This window comes from Palaemon carinicauda, chromosome 45, assembly GCF_036898095.1.
Source record: "Palaemon carinicauda isolate YSFRI2023 chromosome 45, ASM3689809v2, whole genome shotgun sequence".
Taxonomy (NCBI): Eukaryota; Metazoa; Arthropoda; class Malacostraca; order Decapoda; family Palaemonidae; genus Palaemon; species Palaemon carinicauda.
The window spans coordinates 21,414,798-21,435,698 of NC_090769.1; the positions used below are offsets into that span (position 1 = coordinate 21,414,798).

Consider the following 20,901-nt stretch of genomic DNA (forward strand, 5'->3'; position numbering starts at 1 on the left):
GATTTTTATAATAAAGTAACGAAAACATTCTTGCCTTAATGTTGTGGTTAGGTACGGTATGGGTTAGACATTACCCCATTCTTTATTTGTATATTATGTAATTGGATAATTAGATATAAGCAACTTTGAATCCAAATTAGTTTTAAGAATAGCTTAGGTGTTGCTTAACCCATGCCCAATTAACCTACCATTATCTAGTAACTTGAATACCGTAGGCGTGACCATACATAGGCCACGAAAGAAGTTAATTATCTGATACTTTATTTTCTCATCAAATACAGAAATTAAACCTTTTATAGACTGTTATGTCGTGTTTAATGTATTTCTGGTCCTCTTTGTTGTTGTAAACGTTTCCCCACCCCCCAATATGTTGTAATGATTGGGGAGCCCAATGAAGGAAAAAAATGGATGCATCCACCTAACCACACCCGACAAATCTTTCCTATGGGGCCAGGTCCAACCTCCTTACTTAACTATGGGGCGAGGGACTTTGCCGAACACAACTGCCGACCCCCAATCAAAGTAGCCCGTAGTGACATATATTTTAGAATAAATATAACAATTTTTGGTTGTATGTATGATGACGGCCATGCTACACAACTCACTTATTTTGAACCCTATTCATTAGAATGTCAGTGTAAGAGGAGTTGCAGGGGGTTGTTAAGCCTCCGTCAGTCAAATAGGTAAGGGCACGGGTTGTTGGTTAGGTTAGGTGGGGAAGTTTAGGTTCGGTAAAGGTCAAAGTGATGTTTGTTTGGTAATTTTGTATTGTGTTACAGGGTAAGATTTCGAACAGAAAATATGTTTTCCTATAGTAAATAACGTGAATTAACCGAATTTGATGTTCATTTCAATCGGAAACAAACAGATCAACCAATTAGTTGCACGGTGTCACTTCTCTTACGAATATACTGCGAACGATAACATTAGCAATGTTACCAACGTTGACGTATGGTACACAGTTACCAACGGCATGCTGACATTACTAACGACAGTAATGATAGATATTTCCATACGTATTTTAAATAATTTCTCCATATAAGTTTTACTCAATATATAAAAAGAACAAAAAGGGCACAGAACCTAACAAACCCACCTAACCTAGCCTAGTAGTATGACAGGTCACAAAATAACATTTGATCTACATCGGACGTTGGCAGCACTGGTTACTGTATTTTTTCATGACACAATCTTTGCAACGGCGCCTCCAAAGTTTATCCAGATATACTGTTTTGTATTTTCCTCCGGTTATTATAATTTCAAGAAGGTAATGTATAGAGAAGAAAAGGTTTGTTTTACGTTTATATATCGATTCCCCAGTATGTTTTCCCCACCCAAAACCCTGAGTTCCCACTGGGGGTCCCCCATTACGGGAGGATATAGATGTATATATATTTCTGAAACTACTCATTTGCGACGGGAACGAGTGTCATTTTCGAAGAGAGCGTAATTTTTTCTATAAGAAAAAGTAGTTGTTTTCCTAGATTACATTGCCCTGTAATACACTACAATGAAACCGTTTGTTCTACCTGTCGTGTTGGCAGGGCCTACCTCTCACCCGAAAGCTACTATTGTTTACCATGTTAAAAGTTTAACAACTATTCCAATTTCGCTAAAGTTATACTCTTATTAAAGATCATAGGTTTGTGTAGTTGGGAAAAATCCAAATTGCTTGAGATATTTGTGTTGACTGATGTGTAAATACTAGGCTGTTTTAGTTACAAACAGCGAAACGACCCGTACTCATCCATTCCTTTTAGCAAATTCAAGTTTGGTGTGAAATTTAAGTATTAAATTTTCCTCATTTATTTTCCTGTGTTGGGTGAATGATTACGTTAGCCCATTGAGATAGGCTAAATCTTTACTCGCACCATCACTGGCAAACATCAAGTCCTTCCTTTTCCCCCAAACACAATAAAGGATGCTGTCTTCTTATATAACAGAGGCCCCCACACCCCATTTACTATACCTGAAGAAAGACACAGTTTATAGTGTGTAGTCCATCAAAATTTGAGACATTGCAACACCTGTCACCATCTAACTGTCTTGTTACTAAGATTCAACTATTAATTCTACTTGCACTCGGAATACTGTGCTCATACATCACATAAGAATCTGATTTGCAAATCTAGGAAAAATACATATGGTTGACCATTAGTATATTTATGATGTTTAAGGTACATACTCAATGTTAGTTCTGATTTACTGTACTTATCTCATTTTTATTTATGAATTTTTGACAGATGTCTGGACGTGGAAAAAGCAGGGGTAGAGGCAGAGGTAGAGGTTCTACAAGTACCAACGATGAAGGATTCTGGGGTAAACCAAATTCACGTCCAGAGCTGCAGTCGGCTCAAAAGGATCCTGGCCCCAGTGCTAGACCTGCTGCCAAATTGGAGGAAGAAAGAAAGTAAGCTTTGATAATTCTTGAGTTCAAATCAACTGACGTTCTCTTTGCAGAGTTCGTTAATAGAGTTGTTCCGTAACCGAAATACAAACCACGCTATTTACAAAGGGTTATTACTTTTAGCGTAGCTGAAATGGCGAGCCATTAGAATTTAACGAGGGTGTATTACCCCCGCGCTAGTTAGCGGGGGGGTAGGGGAGTGGTAGCTAGCTACCCCTCCTCCCCCTCACACACAGGTGAATACTCACTTTCACTTTTGGCTCGGACTGTGACAGACGTCTCTGTCTTGGTCCTCGCTTGGCAGCCATTGTCTGTTTTGTCTTTACTTAATCGCTTACTTTTCTTTTACTCAATATATATGTAAACATGTTTTCATGTTTGTATATATATTTGAGTATAGAAATAAGTAAGTTTCCTTTTCAGATGTGTGTGTGTAGTGTACGATATCTACGTGGAGGCCTCGGCAGTTAGGCCACCACGGCCTAATTTTATGGGTTGCGATCGAGTTTGACTTCGGTCTTTCTCTCTCTCTCTCTCTTGAGGTCGTTCACCCTTTTACTATGTTTTACTACGCCCTTGTAGCTTCCTTCCCGTGTGGGTGGGGTTGCTACGCCGTACATTTTGTTTCAATTAGTTTATGAATCTAATTGTAGTTGTTAATTTTTCAGCTTGTAGAACGATTCCTTTCGGGGTTTTCGTTTTTTTCTTTAGTGTTCATTCATTTTTAAATTACATAATTACATAGTTACATAATTATAATTGTTATAATTCTGTTTTGGTTACAGCTCTCCTTCCGCGAGTGTAAGTGGTTGTGAGGGCACGTGCCTGTTGTGTAATTCTTGTTCCTTTTCCTCGGGATTCCTCTTCGGAGCCTTCCCGGGGGAATGAATGTGTACTAATATTATTTGTTTTTATTTTTTTACAGTTACCGATCTAGTTCGTTTCTGTAATATAGCAACGGTGTGAGCTGTCTGGTTGAGTCCTGGGGATTCGGCTGTTGCTGCCTCCCCCCTTGTATTGTCGTCAGGGGCGTGTCTCCTTCTACTGGTAGTACTCCCGTGTCGACGGACAGCTCTCCAGTTCATTTTAGAACAGTCAGGAGGCTTGCCTCCTTGGGCGGATAACTTTCCTTCCGAGGGAAGTTTTTTCCTGTCCAGGCTTGAGCTTTTCCTCTTTTGGGGGGTTCTTCTCTTGCCTTTTTTTCGTGCGACTATGCTCTTGGTGCTGAGCGGTCGCACCTGCAGTTTCGCTCAAGGGGCTGGGCAACTGCAGGAGCTCCTCTTCGGAGGATTGCCCCTTTTAGGTCACTGGCTGACCAGTCTCTTCCACGAAGTGTTTCTCTTTCGTTCGCGAGAGAGTACACTCATAGAGACTCCTCTTCGGAGGTTTCTTCTGTTGCTGTTGCTGTTGGCCTCCCTCGCCGTAAGGCCCTCCGTCCGCCTCGTCGTAAGGGCCTCTCATCTCCCTATAAGGGTGCTTGAGGCGCCTTTTTGAATCTCCGTTTGCAGCCTACAACTTCTTTTTCTCGATCTTCCGTCTTGGTGCAGATGGACAGCAGTCTAATCTCGTCTTCCGACGGGCAACGGTCTTCCCGACGGACAACGGTCTTCCCGACGGACAGCGGTCTTCCGACGGACATCAGTCTCCCGGCGGACAACGATCCCTTCGGGGCTAAGGGTTGCCCCCACGGGGGTTCTTCCCTTGCGTGTCAGGGTTTCCCTGCGCGCCCTTCTGTTCGTCAGCGCTCTCCTGTTCGTCAGCGCTTTCAAGATGATCTTCCCTGCTGTTCCTGTTACGTGCCCTGTGCGCCCACGTTCGCCCTCGCGATCTAGAACTTCGGTTCAGGTCGGGGTCAAGGACTCTTCTTCTTTGCACAGGCTTCCACGCGTAGCCTTCTGCTCGTCAGCGATCATCAGCTCGTCAGCGATCATCAGCTCGTCAGCGATCATCAGCTCGCCAGCGATCGTCAGCTCGTCAGCGATCATCAGCTCGCCAGCGATCGTCAGCTCGTCAGCGATCATCAGCTCGCCAGCGATCTCCGGATCGCCCACGTGTGTTACAGCTGGCACGCCAACGTTCTCCAACACTTCTGAAGGAACATGGTTCGCCAGCTACTAGCTCAACTGCGGATGCTGATCGCCATCGCGCGACCCTCAACTGCAGATGCTGATCGCCATCGCGCGACCCTCAACTGCGGATGCTGATCGCCATCGCGCGACCCTCAACTGCAGATGCTGATCGCCATCGCGCGACCCTCAACTGCGGATGCTGATCGCCATCGCGCGACCCTCAACTGCAGATGATGATCGCCATCGCGCGACCCTCAACTGCGGATGCTGATCGCCATCGCGCGACCCTCAACTGCGGATGCTGATCGCCATCGCGCGACCCTCAACTGCGGATGCTGATCGTTATCGCGCCATCGCACAACCCTGAACGATTGCCCGCTTACGCATGCTGCTCCTCATCGCACAACCCTGAACGATCGCCCTCTTGCGGATGCTGATCACCATCGCACCCTTTCACGCGATCATTCACCTGCGCATGCTGCTCGCCATCGCACAACCCTGAACGATTGCCCGCTTACGCATGCTGCTCCTCATCGCACCACCCTGAACGATCGCCCTCTTGCGGATGCTGATCACCATCGCACCCTTTCACGCGATCATTCACCTGCGCATGCTGCTCGCCATCGCACAACCCTGCACGATTGCCCGCTTACGCATGCTGCTCCTCATCGCACAACCCTGAACGCTCGCCCTCTTGCGGATGCTGATCACCATCGCACCCTATCACGCGATCATTCACCTACACATGCTGCTCGCCATCGCTTACCGCCAGCGATCTTCTTCACCTACGCGGCAGCACGATCCCTCGCCGTCACGCCCATTCGCCTGCGCGCCCGCGCGATCGCTCGCCTGCGCGCCCGCGCGATCGCTCGCCTGCGCGCCCGCGCGATCGCTCGCCCGCGCGATCGCTCGCCTGCGCGCCCGCGCGATCGCTCGCCTGCGCGCCCGCGCGATCGCTCGCCTGCGCGCCCTCGCGACCGCTCGCCTGCGCGCCCGCGCGACCACTCGCCTGTGCGCCCGCGCGACCATTCGCCTTTGCGCGACTGTTCGCCCTCGCGCGACCATAGTTCGCGGCGAATTCCACAGCCGGTGGTAGCAGCAGGGACGCGTGCTCCTAGGCGGCACTCGGGATCACCTCCATCCAAGCACAGGTTGGTAGTGCAGGACGAAGACAGGTCAGTACAGCATTCTTCCCACCTTCTTTTCAGGCAGGAACCGTCGTGTCCTCTCCAAAGGATCGCCCGATCCCTTTCACCTTAGCGAGGATTTCGGACTCTGTGTCCTTGGAGCAGCAGACATGGTTTGATCCGCTGGCACGGGCGTTAATGAGGTTTATGAAACCAGCACTCACCGGCCAGGGTAACAAACCAGCGGCTGTCTCTCCTACGCTGAAGAGAAAGAGAGGAGTGGACTTCGTGGTGACTTCCCCCAGGGCGAAGTTGGTTCCCAAGAGGTCGGTCTCGAGGGTCCCCTCTCCTGCACGAGTACTCTCTCCTTCTCCCGCCCTGGAAGGATTTTTGGCGGGGGGGCTTTCCGTTGAAGATTTCTCCATCGGACAAGGGGTGACTGCTTACCTCCTCCTCTGGGAGCTTACCAGGTTCTTTCCCTCCTCGGTTACGGCCCGAGGTTTGGTTCAAGGAAGCTACAGGAAGATCAAGGGTACTTTCCTCCTCTCGAGCTCAGGCACCTTGGCCTTTCGTTGTTAAGTATCTACTTGCGGACAAGCTCGATGTTGTACCATCTGGACGCGCTGACTGAAGGCTTCATTCGGGTGTCTCATCTGTGGAGGTCAACGACCTCAGACACCCTTCCATCCTTGAGAAGAGTTTTGTCTTTGCCCAAGGACAGAGACTTAGACGTCTGCTGTGCGGAGTAAATCGACTTCCGGTTTCACTCCTCCAAGGCGCTTTCTTCCAGACTCTGCAGGGCTCCAGCTCCCTTTTCTTTCAACCACGTCGGCCCAAGTTATCGGCTACGACAACTGGGACAAGGTGTCCAATTGCAGTTTCCTCCTGTCAGGAACAGATGGCACGGGAGACTCCCCCGGGGGGGCATAGTCCTAAAAGGAGTTCACGAACTCTAGGATTGCAGGTTTTTTCGCTGGGAGGATGCTTAAGGTTACTCATCCGAATGACAGCTTCCCGATGCCCATTCCCGCACAATCTCTGTGAGTAGCCAAGGATATCGCGCCTGCCGTCTCTGTCAGCGAATTCAGTGTCTCTGAACCTCTATGCCATAGCATCAGCAGAGTTGCCCGGTTGGGCAGAATGATCCATACCTTAGGCGAAGGTCTTCCTTAGGATCATCGACGGCTTCACCCCCGGCCCCCTCAGTCGATCCTTTCTTGTAAGGAAGGATCTGAGAGGGGATGTCCATAGTCGACCTCTCAGCCCTGATCAAGTTTGTCGAACAAACTTCGGCCAGCGTAGACCAGCAGAATCGATCAGACTGGTAACGAGGCGACAGGACTCCTTTAACCCTGGATCGGAAGGACGGGTACTTTCAGTTTCCATTCCATCCATCTTCCAGGGTGCTCGTCGAATTCAGCCTAAACTGCAAGTATTCCTGCTTATGATGCAGTGTGGCTATCCCGCCGTGGCATAGCAGGTTTGTTTCCCCAGAGAACTCTCCCTGCCTTCCTCTTGGCCGCTCAGGTGCAGACTTCCGCCTCCTCTGCTGTTTGGAGGGCTGGTCAACTCCGGTAGGCTCGGGTTTCGACCTTCTTCAGCGCCGGGAAAAGCTTCCGAATGCTGACCATGAGTGTGGGCTCATGGTATTTTGCTTGGAGCCTTCTCTTCCTCTGCCTCAACATCTGGAGTATCTGGCCATGATATTGAGTCAACCGCCTTACCACGTTGGAAACCCCGCTTCTCGTCCGTCCAGCGAGGTTAAGCAACGTCGGTACTTGGATGGGTGACCACCTGGGGACGCCAGATTCTGTTACCACATCCTCCGAGCCTTCCTTTCGGTTCACCGTGGCAAGACTGAGGAGAGTCGCAGTACCTGTTCTCAGTCAAGCAGAGTTTTCAGCCCTACCTTGGAACGTTTCCTAGTTCTTCTTTCCTCATTGACCCGTTTATAGTCCGAACGGTCGCCTCAGGATAAGTTCCATGTGGGGCGATCCAAGTTCCGGTGGCTTCAGGCAATGTTTAACCGGACTCCCTGGCCCTATGGGACCAGCGGAACTATTAAACCTACAATGGGTGTTGACCTATGGAGCCTCTTGATGGTAGTGGATATTCTCGTCCTTTCCCCACATTCTTGATGCGGTTCTCGGACTCGTCAAAGGAAAGGGGGGGGGGCATGTTCCGGTCCAGGCCTATGGTCAAGACCTGAAGGATACCTCTCCATCATTCAGGCAGGCTTAAGGGCCTTAGTCTGGCCCCTCTTCAGATCCTACCGCTCCTGCCAAGTCGCCCCGTTGCGTGTCGACTTCATGCTAACCAGCAGGGGACACATTTTCACACCTTCACATCTTGCAGTAGAGATATCGGGATGATTGAGATTCTCTCAATTCCACCATCGGCTCTCTCATTCCAGGCAGGGGAATGTTTCTCTCAGACTATCCGAGCAGAGCCTCATAGAGAGAGTGTACCTAGGGGTCTTTGACCTTGGGTAACCAGCAAGTGCTGGTCTGGGGGACCTGATCGCGACAGCTTGGAACCTCAAGCTTCCGCTAGTTTTCCCCCCAGTCTCAGACCCCGAGACTCTGGCAAGATGCATTCCGGTGATGGTGGGACAACTTCGACGCCTGCGTCTTCCCTCCTTTTTGTCTGCGGACAATGGGTCTCAACAAAACCAGGTTGTCTGTCAACCTTTCAATGGGAGAGCTCCACTGGGACTATGTGCAGAACGGTTTCTGGACCCTCTGCTTCCCCTGACGGAACTCCCGGGAGAGCTTCTCCCACGGCGCAGACTACTCAAGCAACCACACTGCGACATCTCTCCCGAACCGGGGCGTCGCTTCGGCTTCATGCCTGGAGACACTACGCTTCCTCCTCTAGAAGAGACAACCCGCTACAGTCGCGGTACGGAGGTCGCGTCATCTGCGATAGTCATCCACAGGGGTCTCCCAGGCAAAGTGAAGAGTCTAAGGTGGTTGGTGCCGTGGGAGATATACCTCTTCCCGTGAGGCCTCTTCTCCAGCAATAACGGTCTTATTGCCTTTCGGCGGGAGGAAACTCCTTTCCGCTCTTGGCAATGAAGCCTGTCGCTCAGCCTTTCCCTGACCTTCAGGCTTAAAGGAATAACTTTTTCCTGCCCGCTGGATCTATCCTCGCTCATGCGAAGCTACGATCGTCCCTGCCCTAGTCGGAGGAAGACCTCCAACTTGGAGCATGGCTCGGACTTTTAGTCCTTTAAGAGATCTTCTCAAGACCCTTTTACGACAGGCCTCGGATTGTATTCCGCCCTGGGTCTTCTGCTCACTCTGGCCACGGCCAGTGTGTAAGCAATCTTCTTGGTCTCTTACTACTCCCCCCCTTTCTAAGGAAGAGGGGAAGGCAACATTCAGGCTCGCTCCTGAGTTGTTGGCTAGACTCAGAATCTGTGGGTCCCGACCCTTCGGTCCGATTCATTCAAGATTTTGAGTCTCCATTCTGTGTCTGATGTCCCAAGACCTTCTCTTTCTTGCCAGTACAGGAATCGAGAGGTTAGCGCTGGGAACAGCTGCAGTTTGGCCTCAGTTGCAGCCGATTTGGGAACACAAGGAGGACATGGGGGGAGAGTCACCAGTATACCTCTTCAGCCCGGACTCAAGGACATTCATCTCGACCTGTCTTCAGACCCTCCCCCGTCACGTCGCCCTACAGCACGATGTTGGATACATCGCAACGTCCCTCGCCTTCGAGTAATACTACTCTGTGACGCAGGTGCTACAAGCTGGAGTCTGGAAGCGTCTGATGACCTTCGCAGCCCGCTTCCTGCAGGGCGTGACCCACAGGAGTCTCGATACGTTTTCTATCGCTCTGTGGTGGCTACACAACAGCTGGTCTAACCTCAGGCTCCTTTTTGGACAGGTAGCAGAAGGTTGAGGGCATTGTTATCAGGTTTTAGTCTGCATGAACGAAAGAAGTATGTCTGGCCCTTACTTCTTTCTTCATCATCCCCTCTACGGGGAAGCAGCATCCTGGTCTCTGCATAGCTGACCTCGAACCTCTGCAGGTAAACCATGCTTCCTTGTGTTCCGAGTATTGAGTCAATACTGTCGCGTCCCCCATACCCTGACGAGGTGGTATTGGGAACGTCTTAACCCAGAGTTCCTTCTGGAACTCCAGGTCAACTGCCTAAGACGGGTCACACTTCTTCCTTCACACACAAGCTTACATAGGCCACATGGTTCCTTGCGGTGCAAGGAACTTGTGAGGTGCAGGGACTCCTTTTCTCGAGTGCGACTCACTCGGATTCTGAGTCCCCGGGTAAAGCCAAAGCCAGTATGGCTGGGGACTTTCCACCCTTCCTAAGGGATAAGTCACCCTTTGTAAATAGCGTGGTTTGTATTTCGGTTACGGAACAAATGACAAATTCGAAGATAATTTGTATTTTTCCTAACCATACAAACCTTAGCTATTTACACATATTTGCCCGCCAGCCCTGTCCCCCAAGACAAGTCCTACCTCTAAGTGAAAGTGAGTATTCACCTGTGTGTGAGGGGGAGGAGGGGTAGCTAGCTACCACTCCCCTACCCCCCCGCTAACTAGCGCGGGGGTAATACACCCTCGTTAAATTCTAATGGCTCGCCATTTCAGCTACGCTAAAAGTAATAACCCTTTGTAAATAGCTAAGGTTTGTATGGTTAGGAAAAATACAAATTATCTTCGAATTTGTCATATTTAGTTGAAATTGGTGCATGGTGCTAATTATGGGGCAGTTGAACCCTAATAAAACTTGAAGTATAATTGTAAGTTGGTCGAGGACAGTGGCTCCTCAAAATCCAGATCTTTGCGTTAACAATGTCTTATTAACTATATACAACTCATTTAAAATTTTATGTGTGATTCTGGATTGGAAATTTACTTTTGATAAGTGCGTTCTGTCTGTTTATTCCTCAATTACACTAAGAATTGGCTTATTGAGAAAATCTAAATATTTTCAGTGATCAGTGTATCCTTAAGAAATGCATTAATTCCTTCATTCTACCTTGTTTTGAGCATTGTTCTCCTTTCTGGTCTTCAGTTGCCGACTCGAGTCTTAGTTTATTGGATAGAAATTTTTTAGTCATTACATTCTTTGTTCCTGAAGTGGATATTAACCCTTTTACCCCCAAAGGACGTACTGGTATGTTTCACAAAACTCATCCCTTCACCCCCATGGACGTACCGGTACGTCCTTGCAAAAAACTGCTATATACATTTTTTTTTGCATATTTTTGATAATTTTTTGAAAAACTTCAGGCATTTTCCAAGAGAATGAGACCAACTGACCTCTCTATGACAAAAATTAAGGCTGTTAGAGTAATTTAAAAAAAATATACTCCAAAATGTGCTGGGGAAAAAATAACATCTTGGGGGTTAAGGGTTGGAAAGTTCCAAATAGCCTGAGAGTAAAAGGGTTAATCTCTGGTACCTTTAATCAATGAGTTCTTTATGCATATTGCATAAGATTTTTCATTGATTCAGATCATCCATTGCATTCAGATCTACCCAGACTGTACCATCCTGCACGTAGGTGTGCAGTTAATTCTAACGGTCATGCCTTTTCCATCATAATTCATAATACTACACAGTATTCTAGACAATTTATTCCATCTGTGACCAGATTGTGGAATGAACTTTGTAATCTGGCAGTTGAATCGGTTGAACTTCATTAGTTATAACATTTTGTAAATTCTTATTCTGTCGAACAAGTTGACAAGTCTCATTTATAGTTTATTTATAACCGATGATCTGTTTTAATGTTATTGCTGATTTAAGAATATTTTTTTTTTTTCGTTACTTATACAGTACTGTATGTAGTTTATTCGCTACTGATTTTCCTTATTACCTTTCCTTACTGGGCCACATTCCCTATTGGAACCTTTGCTTTTTCTAACCAAGGTTGTAGCTTGGCTAGTGATAATAATAATAATAATAATAATAATGATAATAAATAGTAACTGAACTTGAATAAAAGTAATGGTTTGCATTGTGTGATCAGAAAGTGTTTAAACAGTGTGTTAGATTACCAAGAAGTAGCTTTCATTACTAAACTCCGTTTGACAGGACCATTTGTTGGTCTGCTTTAAAACATATGAAAACGCATTATGGTGGGAAATGCAAACCTCCCCTATCTTAGATAGTTCACCAACGAGATACTAGGCATAGTCAAATAATTCAGCATTTATTATGTTTTATTTTATAGTTCTGATTATCAAGGCCCAGATTTCTGGGCTAAAGTATGATCCATAGTACTGTATATATTTTAATTTTCTATTATTGAAGGATATTTTGTAGTGGTATAATACAGTACTTTTATTTTTGACAAACCAATATAATATGAACCAGACACCCTATGTTTATAGATCTGTTTGTCAGAGGTGTTTACATAACTTTTTTTTATGCTAGAAATAAAGTTATGGATTTCGTTATTATTCTTTTATTTTTTTTTTTACATTATTGCTCTTTATGAAAAATTAATGTGCTTGACCACAACTATATACATTTAGATATTAAGTTTTAATGAGAGGAAAAATACAGTTTATATTTTGCAGGATTGGCGAGCGAAAGTTTGAGGATGCATGCAAAGAAATCCAAAAGAATGTGGAAAAGTATATTGCAACTCATCAGTTTGAGGATGTAGAAAGTGATGACGACGACGGCGATGATCTTGAAGAAGATGGAATTATTGGTATGGATTTCATATTAATTTTGTTAGTATTAATATGTATGTATTTTCTTGCAAATGTATTGCGACAGGCTGGGACTAGGTCTTAATAGAAAGATGGGCTGGACATGACTGGTTTATTAACGTGGCATAAAAAGCTGTTATACAAACGGTTAATAACAATGATATAGAACTTTAACGTTGTGAAAAATGCAATGGCAAGCTTAAACAGGTTTTTCTATAATCAGTGCAGGAGAGAAAAAGAGAGAGTAAAAGAGCAATCGCATTACAAAGTATAAGCGTGTATGAAATACATGTGTATTACCGTATACTCTTGTGTTTTAACCTTAGTAGTCTTTGTTATAATGACATAAATAACAAAGATTGTTTTACACATGACTAAATATTCAAGTACAGCATTAGAAAATTTATTATTTGCTGCTATTTAAGTAAATTATTATAAGGCAATAAAGTTGAAATAACTTATAATTTCTGAAACCACAATGCAGTATATGACAGGTAAATTGCTTAGTTATTATAGTAGTGTATGTGAATAAGTTTTAAGTATTAATTTATTTTTTTACTTTTATAGAAAAGCTGTATCAAGGATATGTGGGAGAAAGAACTAGTTCGCGTACAGACCAGTTCCTTAAGGATGCCTGTAAGATTGGTGCCCAAGTTTGCCTCATTTGTATCGACACTATCAAGCATGCAGATTCGGTAAGTTTTTCTTTGTTTTAAGGAGGAAAGAAATATCTCTAATTACACATTTGACTGTCAATATCCTTAGCAAATTTGATTTCATATTAATCCTTTTACCCCCAAATGACGTACTGGTACGTTTCACAAAACTTACCCCTTTACCCCCATGGACGTACCGATACGTTCTTGCAAAAAACTGCTATTTAAATTTTTTTTTTTGCATATTTTTGATAGTTTTTTGAGAAACTTCAGGCATTTTCCAAGAGAATGAGACCAACCTGGCCTCTCTATGATGAAAATTAAGGCTGTTAGAACAATTTAAAAAAAAATATACTACAAAATGTGCTTGAAAAAAAAATAACCCCTGGGGGTTAAGGGTTGGAAATTTCCAAATAGCCTGGGGGTAAAAGGGTTAACACCCAAGTGTGTTTGATTGTCATGCATTATTATTATATAGCCATTTTTGTAGATACACAAAAATCTTAGTTAAAGTAATGGATTTGCATTTCATATAAACACCCAATTGTGTTTTATTGGCATGCATTCTTATTACATAGCCATTTTTTGTAGATACACAAAAGTCTTAAAGTAATGGATTTGCGGTAAATGAAGATGCTTCTTGTTTTTCTTTTTAATAGGTCTGGAGCTGTAAGGAGTGTTTCTGCAGTTTCCATATGAGCTGTGTACAAAAATGGGCAAAGGATAGCATTTACCAGTTATCTGAAGCACATCTGGAATCTGATCCCCATTTTAAGAAATCAACTTTGAATTGGTGCTGGTTAGTATACATTCTCTCTGCAGTATGATAGATGAGTGTTTCATCACGGCCCTGTTGATCTTATATATGCTTTTAATATTCAGTTGTTCCGTAACCGAAATACAAACCACGCTATTTACATTGGGTTTACCTTTTAGCGTCTAATGTAAATAGCTAAGGTTTGTATGGTTAGGAAAAATACAAATTATCTTCGAATTTGTCATTTGTTCCGTAACCGAAATACAAACCACGCTATTTACATTGGACGCTAAAAGGTAAACCCAATGTAAATAGCTAAGGTTTGTATGGTTAGGAAAAATACAAATTATCTTCGAATTTGTCATGTTTGAAAATTCCCAGGCCCACCAGCCGTACAGTACGTTTGTCGTACAAAAGAAGGTATCGACCGTGCTATACAGAAGCCGCCTGAAAGCCAAGAATCTCAGACTATAACATGTAAATTGAGTCTTTCAGTCGAGAAACATGCCAAGCGCCATTTTTAATTAGTGTCGGAAATTGTGATTGAAAAATAATAATAATAATAATAAAAATAATAATAATAATAATGATAATAATAATAATGATAATAATAATAATTATTATTATTATTATTATTATAATAATGATTATAATAATAATAATAATATAAACAATTTAATATTGGCAATTTTCAATCGTGATTTCTGACACTTTTTAAAAATGGCACTTGGCATGTTTCTCGACTGAAAGACTCAATTGAGAGATGATGTTTTTCAATATTAATCTTACCCGATAATCATGTAGCTGTCAACTCTGTTGCCGACAGAAATCTACGGTCGGGATACGCCAGCGATCGCTATACAGGTGGGGGTGAACACCACAGCGCCATCTGTGGTCAGGTACTCCAGTACTTCTTGTCAACACCACCTCAATTTTTCCTCTGTCGTGCCTCCGGCTAGACCTACATGGATACGCTGTTGATTCTGGAGTTATTGCTCACGATTTGGTGATGTATTTGCTCTAGAGTTTAGCCTTCGCTATTCAGGAAGCTATATCATTAGCTTAGCAAGTTTTTGGAATTAATTTGATTTAATTTTTGATTTAATTTTGGTACGAAGAGAGTATGAACTCTCTTTCACTTTTAAATGGCCGACCCTTCCCTTAGACGGAAGTGTTGGTGTCGAAGAGAGTATAGACTCTCTTAATTTTGCTTAACAAAGTTATAGATTTATTTTATATCTCTCCGCCTTTTATAGGCCTCTTTGATTAACTTCCTTTTATTATAAACTTATTAAAATTAATTTTTATATTTGTTTATATTCGACCTTTCCTAATAGTAGGCGGTCTTTTCTTGGAACCGAAGTTAATTAACATTGAGCCCGTCATTTCGTTTTTACCTGTTAACATATTATGCTATTTTAATGTTTTTGAAAGAATTTCTTTGATAGTCTTGTACTGTTTTCAAAGTTGAACTAACGTTTTGTTTTGTCTCTGCACTTGTTGACGTTCGGAACGTTCAACTTGCGTTCTATCGTTACGATAGAGAGAGAGTCTATCACGGTGTCACGTTGCAGTAAGAGTAAACCGATTCTAGCGTTTTGTTCATTCTTTCTTAGCTTAAATGGTTTTAATTCTAATAAAGGAACTTTTTATTTGGGAAATCTTTCAGTTTTTTTCCTTTAACAATAATATGTTTTAACGATATATATAATTGGGCTCTTCTCTCAGGTGCTAAGTCAAGAGAGAGAGAGAGAGAGAGATAGAGACGGAGGGAGAGAGAGGAGGATAAACGTTTCGTTCAAGCTGGTAACGTTGTTATCGTTTTTGCTCTTCTCCCTAGTCTCTTTAGGGGAAGAAGGTAAACGTTTCTAGAGTTTTATTCTTGTTCTCAGGCTTTATGCGGTGAGAGATTTTAAACGTAGTTTATTTGATCTAGTGTTTAGTCTCTTTTCCAGCCACTGAATTATTTATCTTTCATTATGTTTTTCTGTTACATTGTAATACTGTTTTCGCAATTACTAACTTTTAATGAAGGATAGAATTGCGTGTTTCAGGTACAAACCACTTAAAGTTTCGAGTTCAGTGAAATAAGTGCAAACAGAAAATCAAAAGTGATAAAGTGATAAGCGCAAAGTGTTACAGTGTTGCGTTCGAGGGTTCGTCTGTTCGTGCCAGTTGTTCGCCTAGTCTGGGACCTCTTACAAGCTCCCAAGCCCAGGGGAGAAGTAATGTCGAAGGACTTATGGGTTCAGCAGGCCTTGATCGACGAACAGACGTTTCCCTCCGTGGTTTCGGGTGTTACCAACTCACGTAGCCGACGTGATCACCCCACCCACACAAAGATGAGAGAGCCCTTTTATTCCTCGTCTGCGGAAGAGGTTTCTCGCAGAAACCATGGACCAAATCTTGCAGCTTTTAAGTGCAAGTCGGTCCCTTCCGCGCAAGTCCAACTCCTAGGTGGTACCATTAGCACTGGGTCAGTTCGGACTTGCTGCAGTACGACAACTGCACACCTCCCAGAGAGGCAAGGTGGTATCGCAACAGACAGTAACTCCGTCTGTTGCCGCACCAGCTGTTTTAGACCCTCAGTTTCAACGGACAGTAGCTCCGTTTGTTGTTGTCTTTCTTAAACTCTAGTGGTCTATGCTGCTGACAATGCAGTCTCAGCTTGCGGTGTTGATGCAGGAGTTTCAGGCAGAGAAGGTTAGCACACCTCCTCCTGCGAGCGCTCATGAGGCAGCCGCCTCAACTCCACCTCTGCGCAGTCCACCCTGCCAGACGTATGATGTTGAGGTTCCTCAACCTACCTCCACGCGTGAGCTGCCGCATTGGGAGTTGCCAGATACCAGCGCTGTGCAGCAACCTCCACTTTCCTTGAGGCAGGAGCCTCTTGCTATGCGGCAACCTCCTCAACACTTGAGGCAGGAGCCTTATGCTTTGCAGCAACCTCCTCTACCCTTGAGGCAGGAGCTTCATGTGTTGCGACAACCTCCTCCATCCTCGAGGCAGCAACCTCTTGCGTTGCGGCAACCTCGACCATCCTTGAGGCAGCAACCTCAACTCTTGCGGCAGCCACCTCCACTCTTGAGGCAAGAACCTCAACTCTTGAGGCAAGAGCCTCAACTCTTGAGGAACCTCATGCTATGAGGCAGCCGCCTCAACGCATGCAGCAACCGCATTCTTCACAGCATGAGCCTCTCTCTGCGCAGCTACCTCCTCAACCCTTGAGGCAGACGCAACTCTTGAGGCAGGAACCTCACAGGAGCCTCATGCTATGCGGCATCCTCCTCAAACCATGAGGCAGGAGCCTCATGCTATGCGGCATCCTCCTCAACCCTTGAGGCAGGAGCCTCATGCTATGCGACATCCTCCTCTACCCATGAGGCAGCCTCATGCTATGCGGCATCCTCCTCAACCCATGAGGCAGGAGCCTCATGCTATGCGGCATCCTCCTCAACCCATGAGGCAGGAGTCTCATGCTATGAGGAGCCTCATGCTATGCGGCATCCTCCTCAAACCATGAGGTAGGAGCCTCATGCTATGCGGCAACCGCCTCAACCCATGAGGCAGGAGCCTCATACTATGCGGCATCCTCCTCAACGCATGCGGCATAAGCCTCATCCCTTGCAGCTTGAGCCTCATCCCATGCAGCATGAGTCTCATACCATGCAGCATAAGCCTCATCCCATGCAACATGAGCCTCATCCCATGCAGCATAAGCCGCACGCCATGCAACATGCTCTGCTTACCTTACAGCATGCTCTACATACAGCATGCTCTGCATACAGTATGCTCTGCATACCTTACCGCATGCTTCTCAGTCACACATCTTTGGTTGTTGCCAACTCACTAGACTGTCAAGCAGTTTCATAACGTTGCCTTCTAGTCTGCTGCTTTTGCACCAGTGAAACCCTCACTGAGAGAACTTAGCTTTTCTCGGATATGGTTCCTGTAGATTAGAAAGTGCTATTCTCCCTCCTGATTTTCCCTTGAGGACTCTGTCATTTGGAGGGAACCTTTAGCTGCTTAGCCTCCTATGGACTTTTATTTAAGCATAGCATGCTTCCAGGGAGGGTAATGGTTCCACTTCAGTCGCTAACCCCGTCTGTTACCACACCTGCTCCCATAGACCTTGAGCTGTGTTGCAAGACATGCAGTCCAAGCTTAGTCCTTGTTAGAGGATTTTTTGTTTACGGAGTCAGTGTGTCACTGGGAAGACGTTCAACAACCAGCAGAAGTGACTTGTTGTGACGCAGTGCGGCAACCTCAGCAACCCGATAAGGAGTTGTCTGTACGACCCAGACAGTCTAGACAGCTTCGGGTTGTCACTGTACGTCCTCGCTTCCCCATGGTTGACAGTTCACAGACTGTGCAGCAGTACCATGATCTTGTGTCCGGCTCCGTCAGACGACTAGCTTTTAAGAGCTCCCACAAGTCGTCGCTGTCTGGAGATTCTCAGATGGACTATGGATCTGACCAAGGAACTGGGCCTCCTGGTCAATTTTGAGGAGTCCCAGCTCGTCCCATCCCAGACCATTGTCTACCTGGGTATGGATCTTCAGAGTCGAGCTTTTCGGGCTTTTCCGTCGGCCCCAAAGATATACTAAGCCCTAGATTGCATCCAGAGCATGCTGAGAAGGAACCGATGCTCAGTCAGGTAGTGGATGAGTCTAACAGGGACACTTTCATCGCTGGCCCTGTTCATCGAGTTAGGGAGACCCCACCTCCCCCCCTTCAGTATCATCTAGCGGCTCACTGGATAAAGGACATGACGCTAGAGACGATCTCAGTTCCTGTTTCCGAAGAGAGGAGGTCTACTCTCACGTGGTGAAAGAACAGCTTTCTTCTCAAGGAAGTCTACCTTTGGCTGTTCAGAAACCCGACCGCCGTCTCTTCTCTGACGCATCAGACACGGGCTGGGGTGCGACTTTGGACGGACAGGAATGCTCGGGAACATGGAATCAGGAGCTAAGGACACTTCACATCTATTGCAAGGAGCTGTTGGCGGTTCATCTGGCCTTGATAAACTTCAAGTCCCTCCAGCTTAACAAGGTGGTGGAGGTGGACTCTGACAACACCACAGCCTTGGCTTACATCTCCAAGCAGGGAGGGACTCATTCGTGGAAGTTGTTCTAGATCGCAAGGGACCTCCTCATCTGGTTAAAAGATCGAAAGCTCACGCTGGTAACGAGGTTCATTCAGGGTGATATGAATGTCATGGCAGATCGCCTTAGCCGGAAGGGTCAGGTCATCCCCACAGAGTGGACCCTTCACAAGAATGTTTGCAGCAGACTTTGGGCCCTGTGGGGTCAGCCAACCATAGATCTGTTCGCTACCTCGATAACCTAGAGACTCCTGTTGTATTGTTCTCCGATTCCAGACCCAGCAGCAGTTCACGTGGATGCTTTTCTGCTGGACTGGTCCCATCTCGACCTGTATGCATTCCCGCCGTTCAAGATTGTCAACAGGGTACTTCAGAAGTTCGCCTCTCGCAAAGGGACACGGCTGACGTTGGTTGGCTCCGCTCTGGCCCGCGAGAGAATGGTTCATAGAGGTACTGCAATGGCTGGTCGACATTCCCAGGACTCTTCCTCTAGGAGTGGACCTTCTACGTCTACCTCACGTAAAGAAGGTACATCCAAACCTCCACGCTCTTCGTCTGACTGCCTTCAGACTTTCGAAAGACTCTCAAGAGCTAGGGGCTTTTCGAAGGAGGCAGCCAGAGCGATTGCCAGAGCAAGGAGGACATCCACTCTCAGAGTCTATCAGTCTAAAGGGGAAGTCTTCCGAAGCTGGTACAAGGCCAATGCAGTTTCCTCATCCAGTACCACTGTAACCCAGATTGCTGACTTCCTGTTACATCTAAGGAACGTAAGATCCCTTTCAGCTCCTACGATTAAGGGTTACAGAAGTATGTTGGCAGCGGTTTTCCGCCACAGAGGCTTGGATCTTTCCACCAACAAAGATCTACAGGACCTCCTTAGGTCTTTTAAGACCTCAAAGGAACGTCGGTTGTCCACTCCAGGCTGGAATCTAGACGTGGTCCTAAGGTTCCTTATGTCATCAAGATTTGAACCTCTCCAATCAGCCTCTTTTAAGGACCTCACATTAAAAACTCTTTTCCTCGTGTGCTTGACAACAGCTAAAAGAGTAAGTGAGATCCACGCCTTCAGCAGGAACATAGTTTTCACATCTGAAACGGCTACATGTTCCTTGCAGCTCGGTTTTTTGCTAAAACGAGCTTCCTTCACGTCCTTGGCCTAAGTCGTTCGAGATCCCAAGCCTGTCCAACTTGGTGGGGGACGAACTGGAGAGAGTACTTTGCCCAGTTAGAGCTCTTAGGTACTATCTAAAAAGGTCATAACCTTTACGAGGACAATCAGAAGCCTTATGGTGTGCTATCAAGAAGCCTTCTCTTCCAAGGTCTAAGAACTCAGTTTCTTACCTATTCAGGCTCCTGATTAGGGAAGCACATTCTCATCTGAAGGAAGAAGACCTTGCTTTGCTGAAGGTAAGGACACATGAAGTGAGAGCTGTGGCTACTTCAGTGGCCCTCAAACAGAACCGTTCTCTGCAGAGTGTTATGGATGCAACCTATTGGAGAAGCAAGTCAGTGTTCGCATCATTCTATCTCAAAGATGTCCAGTCTCTTTACGAGAACTGCTACACCCTGGGACCATTCGTAGCAACGAATGCAGTAGTAGGCGGGGGCTCAGCCACTACATTCCCATAATCCCATAACCTTTTTAACCTTTCTCTTGAATACTTTTTATGGGTTGTACGGTCGGCTAAGAAGCCTTCCACATCCTTGTTGATTTGGCGGGTGGTCAATTCTTTCTTGAGAAGCGCCGAGGTTAAAGGTTGTGATGAGGTCCTTTAGTATGGGTTGCAGCCCTTTATACTTCAGCACCTAAGAGTCGTTCAGCATCCTAAGAGGACCGCTACGCTCAGTAAGAAAGACGTACTTAATAAAGGCAGAGTAATGGTTCAAGTCGTCTTCCTTACCAGGTACTTATTTATTTTATGTTATTTTTGAATAACTAATAAAATAAAATACGGGATACTTAGCTTCTTTGTTAACATGTATGCTGGTCTCCACCCACCACCCTGGGTGTGAATCAGCTACATGATTATCGGGTAAGATTAATATTGAAAAATGTTATTTTCATTAGTAAAATAAATTTTTG

At 45.5% G+C, this 20,901-nt stretch overlaps 1 protein-coding gene across 1 annotated transcript in view; it reads left to right on the forward strand.

The window, feature by feature from the left end:
• The window catches only part of LOC137634935 (NF-X1-type zinc finger protein NFXL1-like), a 37,689-nt gene that overhangs the window by 191 nt on the left and 16,597 nt on the right, over positions 1-20,901 (forward strand). Inside the window, exons 2-5 of the mRNA XM_068367499.1 lie at positions 2,244-2,410; positions 12,164-12,300; positions 12,869-12,996; positions 13,617-13,756. Of these exons, the coding sequence (XP_068223600.1) occupies positions 2,244-2,410; positions 12,164-12,300; positions 12,869-12,996; positions 13,617-13,756 (572 nt within the window). The remainder of the gene's footprint in view (positions 1-2,243; positions 2,411-12,163; positions 12,301-12,868; positions 12,997-13,616; positions 13,757-20,901) is intronic.